Source organism: Ammospiza nelsoni, chromosome Z, assembly GCF_027579445.1.
Source record: "Ammospiza nelsoni isolate bAmmNel1 chromosome Z, bAmmNel1.pri, whole genome shotgun sequence".
Lineage (NCBI taxonomy): Eukaryota > Metazoa > Chordata > Aves > Passeriformes > Passerellidae > Ammospiza > Ammospiza nelsoni.
Window position 1 is genome coordinate 28,857,937 of NC_080669.1, and position 16,880 is coordinate 28,874,816.

The 16,880-nt window shown below is 40.0% G+C and overlaps 1 protein-coding gene across 4 annotated transcripts in view; it reads right to left on the reverse strand.

Annotated features, from left to right (window-relative positions):
• SPIN1 (spindlin 1) overlaps positions 1 to 16,880 on the reverse strand; it is a 62,466-nt gene that overhangs the window by 17,408 nt on the left and 28,178 nt on the right. For all 4 annotated transcript variants that reach the window (XM_059491798.1, XM_059491796.1, XM_059491795.1 and 1 more), the window contains exon 2: positions 6,757 to 6,985. In XM_059491798.1, coding sequence (XP_059347781.1) covers positions 6,757 to 6,808 — 52 coding nt within the window. In that variant the 5' untranslated portion in view covers positions 6,809 to 6,985. The remainder of the gene's footprint in view (positions 1 to 6,756; positions 6,986 to 16,880) is intronic.

Consider the following 16,880-nt stretch of genomic DNA (forward strand, 5'->3'; position numbering starts at 1 on the left):
CCCTTCATGGTTTTAATCTTCACAAATAGCAGCTGCCTGGAAATCTGCAATCATTAAGTCCCTCCCAAGTTTTGGTAGTTTTTTCCATAACTATCACCATAGGTGAGTCACTTCAGCTTATTGGGGTACAATTTTAAGGATGAGTTGTTCTAGTATAGAAATAAAAGTTCTCTTATTTTATCTCTGGAAACAGAGGTTTTCTTCTTCCATCTTTGGGGAAAGGTTTCTCATCTGTCTCATCTCTCTCTGTTCAAGCTACTTCAACACCTCCTTGCTTCAACACTGCTCACTGTGGCTAGAATGCTACATCCCCCAGCGCATTCCATGAGTTACAGGGGGGAAAAAAACGTCTGATGTATCAATTATTGTATCAATTCACCATAGCCATACAAGAGAATTTCAGCCCAAGACTAAGGCATCTCCTCATTCTCCTCCCATCTCCTCCTTTATGGACCTTGGTGTCTCCATGTTGTTTTCTCTAAGTGTCTCCACCCTTTCCTTCTCTTCACTTGAGAGAGGATTGATGTCTGCAAGTTCCATCCGTACACTAAAAATGTTAACATCTTGCCCGGGCCTGTGGATAAACATATGATCTTTGCCGGGCAGTGGCCACTCTGGTTGCATGGCTGTTTTCTGGTCCCTGCTGCATTAAATTCCAGTTGCAGGGGCTGATTTCTGTGTAGGGTTGCAGAGCCATCTCTGTTCTTAGCCACATGATTTTTCTGCAGAACCAGCAGAGTGGCTTGGTGGTTCATGGCTGGAAAGGAGCCTGGCTTGGCTCCATCCAAAGCTGAATAGAGCCAGCATGGTCCACTGGCTGTGGTTGGAACTCGGTAGCAGCAGAATCTCAGCCAAGCTGCGCTGCAGGCCGGGCTGGCCGGGCCATGAGGCAGAGCAGGGCTCGACTGGCCTGGCCAGACAACACAGCAGAGTGAGGCCTTGCCTGGCTAGCGTCCACTTACCTGCTGAAAGGCTAGAGGCAAGAGAGCTTTTCCCAGGATTTGTTCATTTTTAAACACGTTTTCCACAGAGGCATTTTCAGCTCTTTCAAGTGGTTTAACAGGTTGTCAATATTCAAACTAGCCAACTGATTGGTTTTGTCAGGTCCAAAGGAAGCTGCCAAGGTCCTTACAGAGAATCACTTCCATAGCTCATGGATTTTTTTCTTAACTAAAACCTAAACTATGTTAACCCATAACAGCTACACAATTGTAGAAATTGCAACAAGAGTTTCTCTGTCCTCTACAGCAGCTCTGGACATGTGGAGAGGACAGCACAGAATCCTTAGGTTTAACATATTCTAGTCAGAAGGTCAAAATCAGAACTATCTGCCTCCTGAATTCGTCTTGGTCCACAAGAATGGAGCAGGTGGATGACATGAGCCAGCCATGGGCACTCCCAGCCCAGAGAGCCAAACGTGTCCTGGGCTGCATCCAGAGCAGCGTGGGCAGCAGGGCAGGGAGGGGATTCTGCCCCTCTGCTCTGGTAAGACCCCAACTGGAACCCTGCATCCAGAGGTCCTAGCACTGAAGAGACCTGCTGGAATTAGGTCACAGGAAGGCCACAAATATCACTGGAGGGCTGGAGCACTTCCTGCATGAAGAAACATGATAGTTGGGATTGTTTGGCCCGGAGAAGAGAAGGCTCTGAAGAGACCTTACTGCAGCCTTCCAGTATGTGAAGGGGGCCTATAAGAAATATATGGACAGACTTTTTAGCAGGACCTGTTGCAACAGGACATAGGGTAACGATTTTAAAAAGGAGAAGATTAGGTATAAGAAGTTTTTGTACCTTGAATGTGGTGAAATACTAGCACAGGTTATTAAAATATAAAATACATGGACTATTTCCACTCTTTCACTGTATCTTCTTATTTTAATTTTTGTTCCTCCTGATAAAGACTACATTACTGCTGTATTATTCAATCTCAGATGACAGAAATTTTATAGGCAAGACTTAAAATTCTAATTTCTACTTAAGATGTAGCTATTTTGGAACCCTATGTGTGTTTGTAAAGTTTCTTGGAAAGTGGCAACCACCATTAAAAATGGAAGGCATAAATAAGATATTTGTATCCATAATGCAACAAAGCTCAACAAATCTGATTAAAAAGTTACTTCTTTAAGTACAACTTTTTTCCTTTTTTTACAGCTGTTCTAGGTAATCTCAGAGATTCTCTTAAGTTTACCTAGTTCAGCCCTATGATGGGGGAAGGCACTTTTCACTATATCAAGTTGCTTAATATCCCTTTGAACATAACCTTAAATATTTCCAACGAGGAGTCACTCACATTTGGGTAACCTGTTCCTGTATTTCACCACACATACTCATTGTAAAAAATTTCTTCTGCATACTCAAACCTAACTGTACTCTCTGCTTAAAACAATTACCCCATGTACTGCCACCGAAGGCTCTGGCAAATAGCCTTTCTCTGTCCTCTTTGTAAGTACCACTTAAAAACCAAAAGGTTGCACTTCCTGGAGCCTCCTCTTTTCCTGGGTGAACAACTGCAACTCTCAGCCTTTTCTCATGAGAGGAGCTCCAGCCCTTTAGTCACTCATGGCCATCCTTTGGACCTACTCTCTTTCAGTCTGAAGCCATTTTCTCTTGTCCTGTCATTACAAGAGCTTGTAAATAGCTCCTCTACAGCTTTCTTTGAAGTCTCCTTCAGGTAACAGCGGGCCATAATTAGGTCACCTTGAGGCCTTCTCTCTCCTGAACAACCACAGCTGAACAACCACAGCTCCTGGAACCTGCCCTTGTGGGACAGGTGCTCTGTTGGGAATTTAGCTGACTAGAGACTGGAAAAGTACAAAGCTGTGGCTAATTCCAAGTTCTGCACCTGCAAGATAGCGTGTCCTTGGGCCTAGCTGAGTATGATAAAGAAGTAGACAGAGAGACGTGAGAAGTAGAGAATGTAGGCCCAAAGGAATGAGGAAGAGTCGATGGTATAGTTTAACCAATAGATCGCTTGGCTTACAGAATATTCATAAGCTTATTACTTGCTGTATAAGTGTCTGATGCTTTCTTCAATAAACTGGACCTGTGATGAACCATCTGGTGTCCTGGTCCCCTTCCTTCGACATATGGTGACACCGAAAGTTGACCCCCTTGTCTCACACTAAAAGAAAAAGGGGGAGGACGTGCCACGGTCGAGGAAGTTGGAGTTGGATCCTGTTTGCAGCCGGGACGGTGCCGGAATTTTGAAGCACCCTTGGGGTTCACATCGGTGACTTGAGCCATACGTGTCTGCCGAAGCCTGGAAAGCTGCAAGAGCGCGCTCACAAATAGGTATGGATAGGCAAGCAGCATATGATCTTTTCGCCGCATATTTAGAAAGGCGAGGAGTAAATGGGACAGATTCAAAAAAGGAGCTACCAGGGTTGTTAGCCTACGGCTACGCTAAAGAAGTTTTCCTTAACCCACATACAGTCCATGAACTCTCAGAACGGAGAAAATTTGGGGATATACTGTGGGAAGCAGTGTTAGAAGATAGTAAGACAGCAAAGAAATTGGGCAAGCCACGGCGAGTGGTGTACAATAGACTGCTTCAGCATGTCTCTGAGCACAAGGCAGCAGCCGCGGCTCGGGGTGCCTGCAGGGCTGTGCCATTCCGAACTCGGCATGGGCGCAGCGGCGGTAGCGGCAGCAGCCGCGGGGGGAGCGACCCGCGCCGCCACGGGTGCAGCGCTGGGTGCGGCGCACGCAGTGATTCAGCCTGCCGGCGAGTCGCGCGAAACAAGAAGCCCAGCGTGGGGGGGTCGCCCGCTCCGACACAAGCGGCGCGGGACCAGAGTGCTTTTCCAGGGCCAGCGCTTCTCCCTCCGCCCCGCGGCCGGCAAAAAGCTTCAGTTTTAGACCTAACAGCCGTAATAAATGTGACTCTTGTCAACAAAAGAAAAGATCCCTACTGCAATTAAGAAACCAGTGATAATAAACAAGTGACACCAAGGACCATTACTATCAAGACGTTCCTCACCTAAGTTAAAAAGACTTTTTGTTCTTCCTGGCAGAGACTGTGAAAGAGAAATCAGCATATTGCGTGGGTCAAATTTCAGCCGATTTGGCTTAGCATCCGTTATGCTGTCTTAAAATCACCTGTATTAACATAGACTTTAAACATCAGAAGCACACATAACTCATTCGGTGGAACATCAAACTCTGAAATTGTATTTTGAAAAATTTAAAAATGTTAAAGTGATTGTATAAGTAAGATGTAATGAGTGTGTTTTTTGTATTTTTTGAGCTTTGCTTGGATGTGATAGATGTAAAAGCAAGCTCTGAATTCAAAAGAACTTTTCCACCGCTATACCTTGAACAAACTTATGTTTAAGTGCATTCAAGTATAAAAATGCTGTAGCAAACACATGAAGAAAGTTGTTTTAGCTTAGTATTTTAGAGTCAGGCCTGTAAGTAAGTTATAGTAAATGCTATATTCTATTTCTATAGTAAGTTCTATCTGTTGCTAAGTAGTTTAAGTTAAATTATCTATTAAGTGCCATTAAATGTTAAATACTGTTAAGGTTAAGTTTTGTTAAGTTTATGTCCTGTTAGGTTTAAGTGCTGTTCAGTTTAATTTCTGTTAACTTTAAGTGTTATTAAGTTTAAGTGAAGTTAGATTCTGTTAAGTTTAAATTATATTAGGTTTAAGTTATGTAGATTTTAAAGGCAGTTAAGTTCCATTAAGGTTAAGTTCTGTTAAATTTAAGTGATTTTACATGTAAGTTCTGTTGATTTGAAAATCTGTTAAGTTTAGGTTCTCTTAAGGTTAAGATTTGTTAAGGTTAAGGTCTGTTAAACTTAAGTTCTGCTAAGTTAAGTTCTGTTGAGTTTAATTTCTGTTAAGTTTAAGTAAAGATAAGTTTAAGTGATGTTAAGTTCTGTTAAGTTTAAATATTTAAAATTTAAGTATTTTAAGTCTAAGTGCTATTAAGTTTAAGTGATGTTAGATAGATTTATGCTTTTATTCTAGGCGTTTATTTTATGACTTGTGTGCAAGGTGTTGTCGTGAACATCAGAGAAACTTTAGTTAAAAGGGACAATCAGAAGCATTTGTGAGTAGAGCCATTCTTGTTTGAAGTACATCTGCTGTTTGAAGATAGAAAGCAAACTTACCAGACAATCAACGCAGATAAAACCTGCGCACATGCTGCTCCTTTAGCTTATTTTTGTAGGTTGTATCAGCACACCTGAGTTTTGTTTGAGCCTTGTAGCACACAGAATCCTTTTTGTGTCTGTTGTATAGCATATCCTATAACTAGTGATAGCCTTTTTGGTTTGTCTCCCTGGCTTAGATCCCTTATAAGAGAGAAACCTTACTAGTTGAGAATACTGCTTGTAATGTAATAGTTGTTAGAATTGCCTATTTTTGTGTTGCAAGGAGTGTGACACAAGGAGTTAGCCCATAGAACTTTGCTTTTTCCAAAAAGAAAACAGGGGAAATGTTGGGAATTTAGCTGACTAGAGACTGGAAAAGTACAAAGCCGTGGCTAATTCCAAGTTCTGCACCTTCGACAGTGCTCCAGCCCTCAGATTATCTTCATGGCCCTCCTTCTGGACTCAATCCAACTGATCCACATCATTCTTACATTAGGAGCCCCAGAGCTGAATGGTGGTGTCTCATTGGAGTGGACTAGAAAGGCAGTAGCACATCCCTCAACCTGCTAGTCATGCTGCTTTTGATACAGTCCAGGATGTGAGAGGCCACTGGGGCTGTGAGTGTGTCTGCATGACTGTGACCCTGATGGGACATGCTGAGCTTCATATTTGCCAACACCCCCAAATCCTTCTTGTCAAGGCTGTCCTCAGTCCATTCTCTGTCCATGATATATATGTGCTTGGAATTGCCCCAGAACAAAGGCAGCCCCTGGCACTCGGCTTTGTTGAACATCCCACGGCATGCAGGGCCCACCTGTCAATCCTGTCCAGGTTCTTCCAGATAGCATTCCTTCCCTCCAGCATGCTGACTGCAACACATAGCTTGGGGTCATCAGCAAACCTGCTGAGAGTGCACCCAATCCCACCATCCCTACCACTGAATAAGATATTAAACAATGCTGCTCCCAATAGTAACACCTGAGGAGCTCCAGTCATCACTGTCTCCATTTGGTCACTGAACCAAGTGTTTAAGATTTTGCACTGCATCTCTCCTTTGAAACCCCTAGCTCTTACTTGAAAGATAACTGCATTACTATTGGAATCAGTACACGTTTTAAACAAGTGACAGCAAATTTTAACACAGTCCCAGGTAAAATAAAAGTTTGAAAGTCTCCAAAGGGTTACTGAGAAATCCTCCAGTATCAGTTCCATGTTTCAATGAATCAAACGTGTATTTGGTGGCACTCAAATCATATGTTGCATAGGTATTTTAAAAGCTAACTGAGCTTTCCCAATTGCACTTGTCAGTTGGTTTCTTGAGAGTTTCATAAAAGCTACAATTCACAATGGTAGGTGATAAAAAATTATGTTGCTTTCCCCACACAGGTCACTGATAAATAACTTTTGACATAACACAAAATAGGACAGTCAGATCTGTACTGCTGCATTTACATTTAAATATACTAGTTAATTTTTTAGTTTGTCTTTTCAAGCCATGATCTTCTAGAATAAAAGCAAATTTTCTTTTAAAAGAGGAATGCTGACATCTAAAATTATTAATACGTGCAGAAAATCATTCACATATTTAAGAAGTCAGTAAAGCAAGAATCCTTTTCATCCATTAAAAGCAAAGACAACCATTCAGAAAGAACACCTCACCTGCATCAGCTCTGGACCGCTGACCTGGTGATTTTCCAAATGGGGTCTTCATTCATCTGTGTTTAAGTGAGCAGCAAAGCTGCTGGACTAGGGTGAAAATCCAGTTCTTTCTAACTTCCAGGATATCTTCTTTTTAGTCTTAGGATGAGACAATCACTTATTAATCCACCATTCAATCAACAACTTGTGCTTCTTCAAATGTAAAAGATGCTCTTTCAATTACAGTACTCTGAAAAATAAAACAGATGAAGTTTATAAGTACCTTGATTTTGAAACAAAAAATATTCCACCTTAACCAAGCCCCACTTTAATATTTGTTTTCATATGCAACAGGATATTCTTTCACAGTTTATTATTCTGAAAACATTCAGCAACACAGGACATATATGGCTAAACAAATACAAGGGCTGCTACTTTTATCCCCTAATCATAGTGTATTTCTCGGTCACTATGTCAATTACAAAGAGAAAGGAAGGCTTCTTAAAAACCATTGAGCTCAACACAGGGAGGTATGACTACTAACTTAAAGAAACTGTATTATCTTTACTGGGTTAAAGTACCAATCAAAGTATCTAACCAATCTATTTGGTTAGAAATAATATGCTCCCAACTCACATAGCAGAATAACTTTGCCTCACACAAGTTTAAAAAAGACTGGTGAAAAAAATGCAACACAAAAGCTTTTAAAAGCACTGATTTCACTGCAATGACTGCTTATACCAGCAATTTGTTGAGCAGGTCAATAGTTCATAGATCTGATGATTCATAGATCTCTTTAAGTTTCTGGCAATTCTTTCCACCTAAGATCATCAAATTCCTAAAGCACTTAGTCATCACATTCCTCTAGATAAGGGAAGTAACTGAGAACAATTTTTTAATACTCTTTCCAGGATTTAAGACCAGAAAATTTTTACCATGTGAAAAAAAATCTAAGCATTACAGGTTAATTTATTTCAGAATAACATTCCTGGGCCAGAAACATTTATGTATAAGAATTCCCTACTTCAGTGTTGCTTACAAAAGAGGCAAGTGAGATCAGATCACTTCCTTAAGAAATGTCACTGCTAATCTGTGAGAGATGGGGCCGGTCTAATCTGTGAGTCAGCACTCTCTTCCCTCTTTTACTTCAGTTTTGGAAACTGTTGTCAATTTTCATACAGGCGTTAAAACCTGAAGAATGTCCCTAACTAGTGATCCAGACAAGGGAAAAATGTAGCTTAAGCTAATGCCTTACTGAATAACAGAACATAAAGGTGACACATCTCAAGGTATGGTAAAACTGTTACACAGAAAAATGCATTTACATCTAACACTTGACAATTCTTTCATGAATTGTACCCATTAACTTCTTGGAACAATACAGCAACAATGAGCAATACACCTAGGAAAAATCGGTAGGGAGCCATCTGCAAATTTTAGAAATAACTTAACTTAAGCAATTTACAGTGAGGAAGTCAAGAAGAACTTCTGAAATTAAAAAATTATTTACAGAAACATACTAGTTTTCCACATTTCATCTCATCCTGAAATCTACCAGTGTATACCCAACAATGCTAAAAGCCACCATGGCAACAATATTGAACAACATTCCAACAGGAACCAATTAGTTTGCTTAACTACTTTACTACAAATACAGCATAAGGATTATTTTTCTACTGAACTCTGATGTATTCTCCTATGGACCAAAACACATTTAATATAGAAGCATCACAGATTATGAAAAACCAACTCTAAAATCATAGCACTGCTGTGATATACTACCATACTCAATCTCACAGGTACTGCATAAAAATACAAGATAACTATTCTCCTCCAGAAAAGCTATTAGTTGAGAAGTAACTGTAATCTTATATCTTCTGATCTAAAAAACCCCACAAAACTAAAAGAACAATCCCTCCAAAACACAAACCAACCATCACCACCTTCACAAATCCACAAAATGTGAAAAATCTTCAGATTTAGAAAATAATACACCCTTTTACAGTAAGCTGTTGAACTGTTATTCAAGGGAAGTATTTTGTAACACCAGTATTACATACTTCCCCCTCACAAGATTTCCAATTCATAGTGAAAATATAAAGTACTAGATATTTTGATTGCATTGCTTATGCAGTTATGTATAGAAAAGTAATTAAACCACAACAAAAAATATGGTTTTCTACCAGTAAAGTTTTTTTTAATAGAATATTCCCAAATTTGAAATCATGCTTTGGAGACAGAAAATTTATTCATAATACTTTTAAAGTCACAATTCATTTGCTAGCACTTAATAAAGTGCTTCACTATGCTCTCTGAACCAATGGATGGACACAAGGCTACTGAAGTTAAAACCAGATCCAGCTGTTTAAACTGATTTGCTAGAAACTAAGCCAGTAACTGTTACCAGTTTCAAGCCCTACTGGAACTTTGCTTTCCTAACACTAGTATTCTGAATTCCATACATTTCACTTGCATAGCGACAGTTGTGAAGTTACTAACAATGAGGCATAAAACCTCATTTTCTGAAAACAAATTGATGCACTTTAAGAACACTTTGAATTTCAAGAATATGTAAGTTAAGTCTTACTTATTTAATTACAAATACACTAAATCATGTACAACTTAGGATTCTTAAAAGTGATAAATGACAAAATATCAGACTTAATGCCAACATGCAAGTATCTTGATGTTCCAATATGGAAAATCATAAAGAGAAGATAATTAAGTCATGAAATGAAAAATCTTTAACTTTAAATCTTTCAAGTCTCAAGAAATGTCATGCTTCACATAAAAGTAGGAAACACAAAACCAAAACACACTTTTGATGCACCTTGTTTGGCAATATGTAAGATGACCTATGAAACAATCAACTTTTTAAAGTCATTCTGTTGATAGCGGCAGATACACTAAAGTAAATCCAACATACATAAGTAGGGGTTTTTTGGATACAAAGTGACACATCCAAATCGACTTTACAGATGAGACTTTACAGACTGCCAGTAACTTCTGGAAGAGAAGAGCGACTGCCTACTTGTCAGACACCCATTCTTCCAACACCCAACAGCACAGGTTACGATCAGTGCAGCGGCAGGTTTCACTTACAAGACAGACATTGTTTTGACTTGTGAGCTGCTACTCTCCAGCCCAGGTGTGTTGCTCATCTGTTTTTACAAGCCTTTCTACACAAAAGCACACTTTAGGAAAAAGTGTGGAAGTTGATGACTGCTTTGTCTCATAGTAGTCTAATTACTGCAGAGTGTTTCAGAGGCTACTAAGTGTTAGATTAAAAACACTAGTATTACAAATTGTCAATCATACCAGTTCTATTTGAGAATAGTGGGATCATACTATCAAAATAGGCAGAAAGACATGACATAAGGACAGAAAGAAAAAAGTAATGAAAAAAATTTTTTGCAGTATAAAGGGAAATTATGGAAAAAACAACATGCACAGACTTCTTACTGTGAAATATCTTATCCCCTTTCTAAAAACTTAATTGTTTACAAACGTTAAAATGGTTATATGAACTTTTAACTCCATGAAAATAAGTACAACCACCTAAAATAATTCTCTAGTTTAAATTTTACTTAACATTCATGTCTGTATTTCCATAAAATTGCATGCATTTCACTGCAACACATGGCATAATGCTGTTTAGTGAAAGCTTCATGGCTCTGCTATCCACTGAAGAGGGATGCTAGCAGACAAAACCAATGATAATTAATGCTGACACCAAGCATCATAATTTTAAGTGCCTCGCTCCTAACCAGCATATTTAAATTTTACCATCATGAACACAGAAGAAAGTATTTGCTGAGGAAATGCTTTAGGGGTAGAGAAGTTTGGAAGGAGAGGAAGGGTAATTGCATTTATTGCTTGCATTTAGATGATACAATTTCTGCCAAAAGCGGCAGGCTTGCACTTTCTTAGCTCTGTTCCAGCTGTCAGAGCCACCAGTGATCAGGCCTTCTGGCACCACCTGGTGGGCTTTAATATTTTTACGTTGCTATCTAATACACTTCTGTATACAACTCACTGAGAACTTCCACTGCTAGCTGCTCAGGGGAGGAGCAACGCTTCACAAAAATGTTCTGGGGAAGGAGTCATTCTAAACTGAAATGCATAAACTAAATTCCTTGGTAAGCAATTGTGACTTCCATAAATTAGCTCAGAGCTACTGCTATATGTCTAAGATGAAGTAGTAGTATAGTTTATTCCAGCACTAACAAGCTGGATGAAGTATGTTATTCAGCATGTTAGTCTGTTATTCAGACTCCCAATCCTTATCATATGAGCAGAAAGGATCATGCTCTGCAAGTCTTCTGCACCTGCCTCCCCAAAGGCAATTTTACTGTTAAGATTTCTCCTAAGTAATGATTGCAATAAAAATATGCTGGTTTTAGTTTGTTACTGTTGGGTTTCTTTTTTCATTACCTAATAAAAAAATCCAAAATGCTTTCCTGTGGTACAAGAATTCAGCAACTCAAATTACAAATTTTTGAAATATCTTACCAGCTGAATCAGCATATTAGTTATTAGGAACTTCTTTTATTCTATACTAGGAATTTGTGTAGGTAGTAAGATCTGATGTCTGAGAAGAAAGTACAGTTACAATACATGAAATCTGAAGATAAAACTGATTTGCAGGTGACAACTATGGAAAAAATACTTTTCAGAAACATGTTTATGAACTGAAAGACCCCAAGTCAAGTACAACTACCACTCCTCTGCCCAGAGAGGTGCTGTCTACAATTGTACAGAAACAAACAGCACTGGTGTGCAACTGTGTGTGCACATACACAAACACACCCATACCACCGCACTGGTACTGCTCTATGGGACTTTGACCTGGTCTAGGGAAAGAAGACCCTGCCACTAGCAGGGCAGTTAGACTAGATGTTCTTTAAACGCCCCTTACAACACCAACTACTCTCATGACAGATATAAAACTCACAAAATTCAAATTTAACTCCACATTGCAATCCCATAGTGATGAACTGCAGATTATTCAGGAGAAGACTAGAAGAATCTGAAATTTGTGCACAGTCTTTTGTTGACAAGGTGTCTTTAAAATTCAAAAGACAACACACTGCAGTTTCTAATTATTTACTAAAAAATTTTAGCATAGACAAATGGACAAGTTATTTACCATAATGAAAAACAATATAAAAAGGTTTGCTGTTAAATTCTTGGGGTTGCAGGGAGGGGGTGGAGCTCAGAACTGCATGGGTGTGGCTATTCTATAGCATCTACATGAGCACTGCAGGGCATGGCCCTGGGGGAAAGAAAAGGTGAGTATCCCGCAAAAACGACACAACTTTGTTTACCTCTTTTCAGAGAGGTTGCTGGAATCAGCTGAGTGGACACTGCCCTCTCTTGCCACTCCTGTACCTGAGGAGAGTGCAGCTCTGGGTGTCAAACACAGCTGAGCCCAGTGGAACAGTTAAAAGCCCTGGTGCTGCTGGGAACCTGTGGAAACCTAGGGAACCAAGCCATAGCAGAATAAAGAGGGCAAAAGCAGAGGCACTCGGGTGGGAATCCGCCATGGGGAACAAAGCAGTGGCATAGCACAATGTGAATGATCTTGCTTTCAGGGGTCTGTCATTGTTTTTCATTGTCTCAGACCTGCAGGACAGGGAGAACCAACTGTGGGGAGCAGCTGCCATCCTGTCCTAGCTGCCACAGAGAACTACGTGGAGGTGGTGAACGCCTGTTTTTGTCTATAATGCACCTTCTCTTCCTGCATACTTTTGTTATAATATTGCTACTATTACTGTGCATTTCTTATTCCACTGCTGTTCGCTTTCACTAAATTGTGATCACTGCTGTTTGCTTGCACTAAATTGTGATCTAACCCTTGGAGTCTCTGTCTTCGTCAGGAAGAAGGAGAAAGGCTTATTTGGAGTTTAATCTGTGGCTGGGGTCAAATCACTATTCATTGGTGCCCACTGTGAGCCACAACAGGGTTGAAATAACTTTGATCTAAGAATCTGTCTCATTAGGTACAGAATTCACTAGTTACACTGCTCTGTTTGTTCATGGAGGTGTGATATTTAACCCTGCATATGTTCCTATACATGCTCCCCATGATGCTATTTTTACGGAGTAGGAAAATGGACCAGGATTGCTTTGTTGCTGTACTGTGTGCCATGATAACATCAATGGCAATAAAGGTCATCTGGGCTGTGTGTTCAGTGCTGTTCACTGGTCCTGGCCTTGGCTGCTACCTCTGAGGATTTATTAATAATAACACGCAGCCTGTAGAGGGGCTGGAGAACAATTACTTTTCTCATCCTTTCACCCTTTTTTCCTCCTTTGAGCCTCCTACAACAGTTTTTGAGAATCCTGAATTCCATTTGGATGTTAAAGAAAGCATATTCTAATTGCAATATCTGCCAAATTTCTTCAGTGCAGTCTAGAATAAGTGAAATTTAGAATAAATTACGTCTACACAATGTTTTGAGTCAGCATAGACACATTTAGGGAAGCTGTTCAGTGAACTGCGCTGAACAGTCTGAGTAGTCTGAGCTGAACAGTCATGAGTAGTATGGCATGGTGGAGAAAATAAACCAACTTTTAAAAGAGCATGCTGCTCCAGTGGTTTGGAAGTTCACCCCTGAAAAAGAGAGGACCTTGATAAAGTGGCAAAATATTTGAAAGAAAAATGCTGTGACAGCTCCACAGAAGCGTAAAGTTATGCAACTTGCTGACACTTCTCAGACACTGCTTGTGTGTCTGACAGCATGCCCAGGGGAAGGAGAAGAAAGCAGAGCAACAGGCAGCAAGGCGACTCAAACTGCAGCTGAACCAGAGGAACAACCCATGCCAGCAGCAGCTGCCCCTGCTCAGAAGAAAAAAAATTCAAGAACAAATCAATTCACATTCTCAGAGGCAGAGACAGGGCTGGACATAATCACCTGATCCCTATCCATGGGTGAGCTCCAAGATACACAGAAAGATTACAGCCACCAGCCTGGTGAGCCCTACTCACCTGGTTGCTTGATGTTGGGATATTGTGGCAAATGGTGCAACACTAGATGGCAATGAAGCCAAGCAATTAGGATCTCTGTCCTGGAATGCAGGCATTGACCGGGGGATTTAGAAAAGACCAGGAACTCTCAGTCTCTGTAAGTAACTCCTGCCAAGTCTGATGGAGAGGTACTTTTGCACAGATGACCTTTTAATGCACCAACCAAGTGGAACACCATCAATTCAAGGTATCCAGTACCTGAGAGAATTAGTTGTAATGCAGGTAATCTGTAAGATTCAAAAAATGAGCAGTCCCCTATAAATACAGATGCATCCAATGTGCACAAAACATGTGGTGAAGTTCCTACAGAGCGTGCCAGTGTCACATGCCAACTCACTGGCAGAGAAGTCATAGAGGGAAGGAGAAAAAAGTGAACAATTTGCCTACCAAACTCCAGCTATATAAAGAAACTATCTCCATCCAAATACAGGACTGCATCTCATCTGTGAAATGATTATCCAAGGACTCACAACAATGTAATGGGAAAATTAAAGAGGACCAACAACAATTTAAAAAAGACTACCCAAAATTTAAGGAGGAAATGTCCCATGCCCTGCCAGTACAGATCAGAGGTCCTGCTATTAGGCAGCAGGTGCTCCCCAGCTAGAGAGAGAGGGTACACACCACAAGGTAATCTGTGGTTCTAGATGCATAACCACTGATAACATGTGAGGAAATGGGATGGAAAACCCACCTCTGCTCTAGCAGCACTTCTGTTGAGATGAATAATAAACACCACATTAAACTCTTTGATAATAAATGCAGCTCCAGTTTTCCAAGACCTCAGAGAGATTAAAAAGGCTGATGTTATTTCTGATCCTCTTGAAGGGACCTCCAGGTCATATTTACATGAAGTAACAACTAAGTACCATGACCAGACCAAGAGATGCCCTGCCTCTGAACAGGTGGAAAGGAATGATCATGTCTACTGGAATGTAGATCTGATGCCCTGGCACATAAGACCCATGAGAATGTACGGCTTTAACTGGCACCAACACACTGATGCCATCAAGGTATCTAGGGGCAGAATCCATCTCTATTTCTGGGGTGACAGGGGGATCCCAACAGTTGACTCTGAAAGCTGAAGTATGCATGACTAGAAACAAATGACAAGAACATTCCCTCAGGAATCTGTGGCTCTGGGTGCCAAGAAGAGCAGAGTCCAGAGGAGTTGAGTGGAGATGTCAAAAGTAGCGTCACTGGCTCAAGAAGCCACCAGGAATGATACAGTGGTGCAGTGTGACATGGATGGCCTTGCTTTTGGGGGTTTTTCTGCTATTGTTTTCTGTTGTCTTGGCCTTGGCGACAGGTAAAGCTGGCTGTGAAGAGCATCTGCCATCTTGTCTTTCTCCAGGGAAACCACACAGTACTGAGTGCAGAACAGCCACCAACCTGTCTTTACCCTGGCAGCCAGGCAAAGCTAAGTCATGGTGATGAACACCTGCTGTTGTGTGTAAAGCCTTCTCATTTTCTATACTTTTGTTATCAGCATTGCTACTATTACTGTATGTTTCTTATTCCACTCCTGTTTGCTTTCAGTAATTGTTATGTCAACCCATAACATCTGCCTTTCCCTCCTTTCTTACTAGAAGGGCAGGGAGAAGAGACATGTCTTATTTGGAGTATAGTTTCCAGCTGGTGTTATAACACCACAGTTATGAAGATAAGAGTAAAACCAGGAAAGCTGACATAACATAGGAATCCTAAAATAAATTTGGTAACACTATAGTAGAACAATATGTATGAACAGTAATTACATTGAAGAATTATCCCAGAGGTTTAGAATTACATGGGTAGCTTTAAAAAGCGTACTATTCTTTCAGAAGGCTGCTATCTCAGGCAGCAGTTTGAGCAAGTTTCATTAAACCTATCATCTTTTAGCGCATGTCCTTACCATAGCTCTTTTAAAGTTAGGAACGGTGATCAAGGTGAAAGGTGGATTTATTTTGTCTGAATTCATTAACTTGAAATATTAGTATAGTCTTACGAGATCACATGTAGATGGTAACCTGTGAATACTGCATTCAAAAGTTCTTACACACATTAAAAATAAAGATGAATGGAGAGAACAGAGAGAAATCCTAGAATTGCAATTTCTATTCTTTTTACTTTCTTTTTCCAGTCTTTTTACTTTCTCAATTAGCAAAATGTAGCAGTTAGAGAACCCAGTACAGTTTGTGCTTTACTTCCATTACATTTCCTTCATGTTATATCATTAAAGCAGCTCACTCACTTAATCCAGTTCAGCATTACAATGGGTGTAACTTTAAATAAACTCTGACAGTGTGTATTTGGGTTAATTTGCAAAGACAGCAGTAAAAACTTCATTAGAGCTGGGATTACAAAACAGTACTTTAAATAAATGGGCAAGTTATTTACCATTATCTTTTTTAATTTCAGAGACTTAATAACACCTTTATAGAATTAGAGTATTACCTTCCAAGACTAATTTTCAGAACACCCTCACTACGCTTCTAAATTGCAATAAAAGCACCAGTGAAGCTGTCAGGAAGGCACAGGATTCTCAGTCCCCATGTTAGAATGCAGCTTGTTCTGATTTAAGAAAAAAGCGCTTTAGGCTGAATGATAAAAAGATGTTGTTTTATCCAAGCTTATACGTAATTTTTAGTATCTACATGTATTTTAGCATACCCTTACGCTTACATATATTTGTATGCACATGCATTTGCAGTATCCCTCATCATTGTGGGAGATTCAAGGTACCAAAAATAAGTCTTCTTATCTGCATTACAGTACCCATCCATCAATAGCATGAAAAACCAAAAACCCCAAGGAAACAGGACCTTTCATGGTCTACTGAGAAACACAAAACAAACATCCAAAACACAGAGTAATCATGTTAGACTCTACTATGCAGGAGAACTGCTTAAAATTACAGGAAGAACACATTATATCGCATTTGATGGCAAGAGTGGATGATGTTCCTTGAAAAGGCCTGGATTCCTGGGAGAAAAATCAATTTCAGAATTCTAAGCACTATGCAAAGAAGGACAGAGTTTGTCTTAAAATGTTCACATATAAATTTGTATTGTAGTTTAAAATGAGTAAAATCCATAGGTGAAAAGTGTCTGTGAGATGTGGAACTTCCCCATTG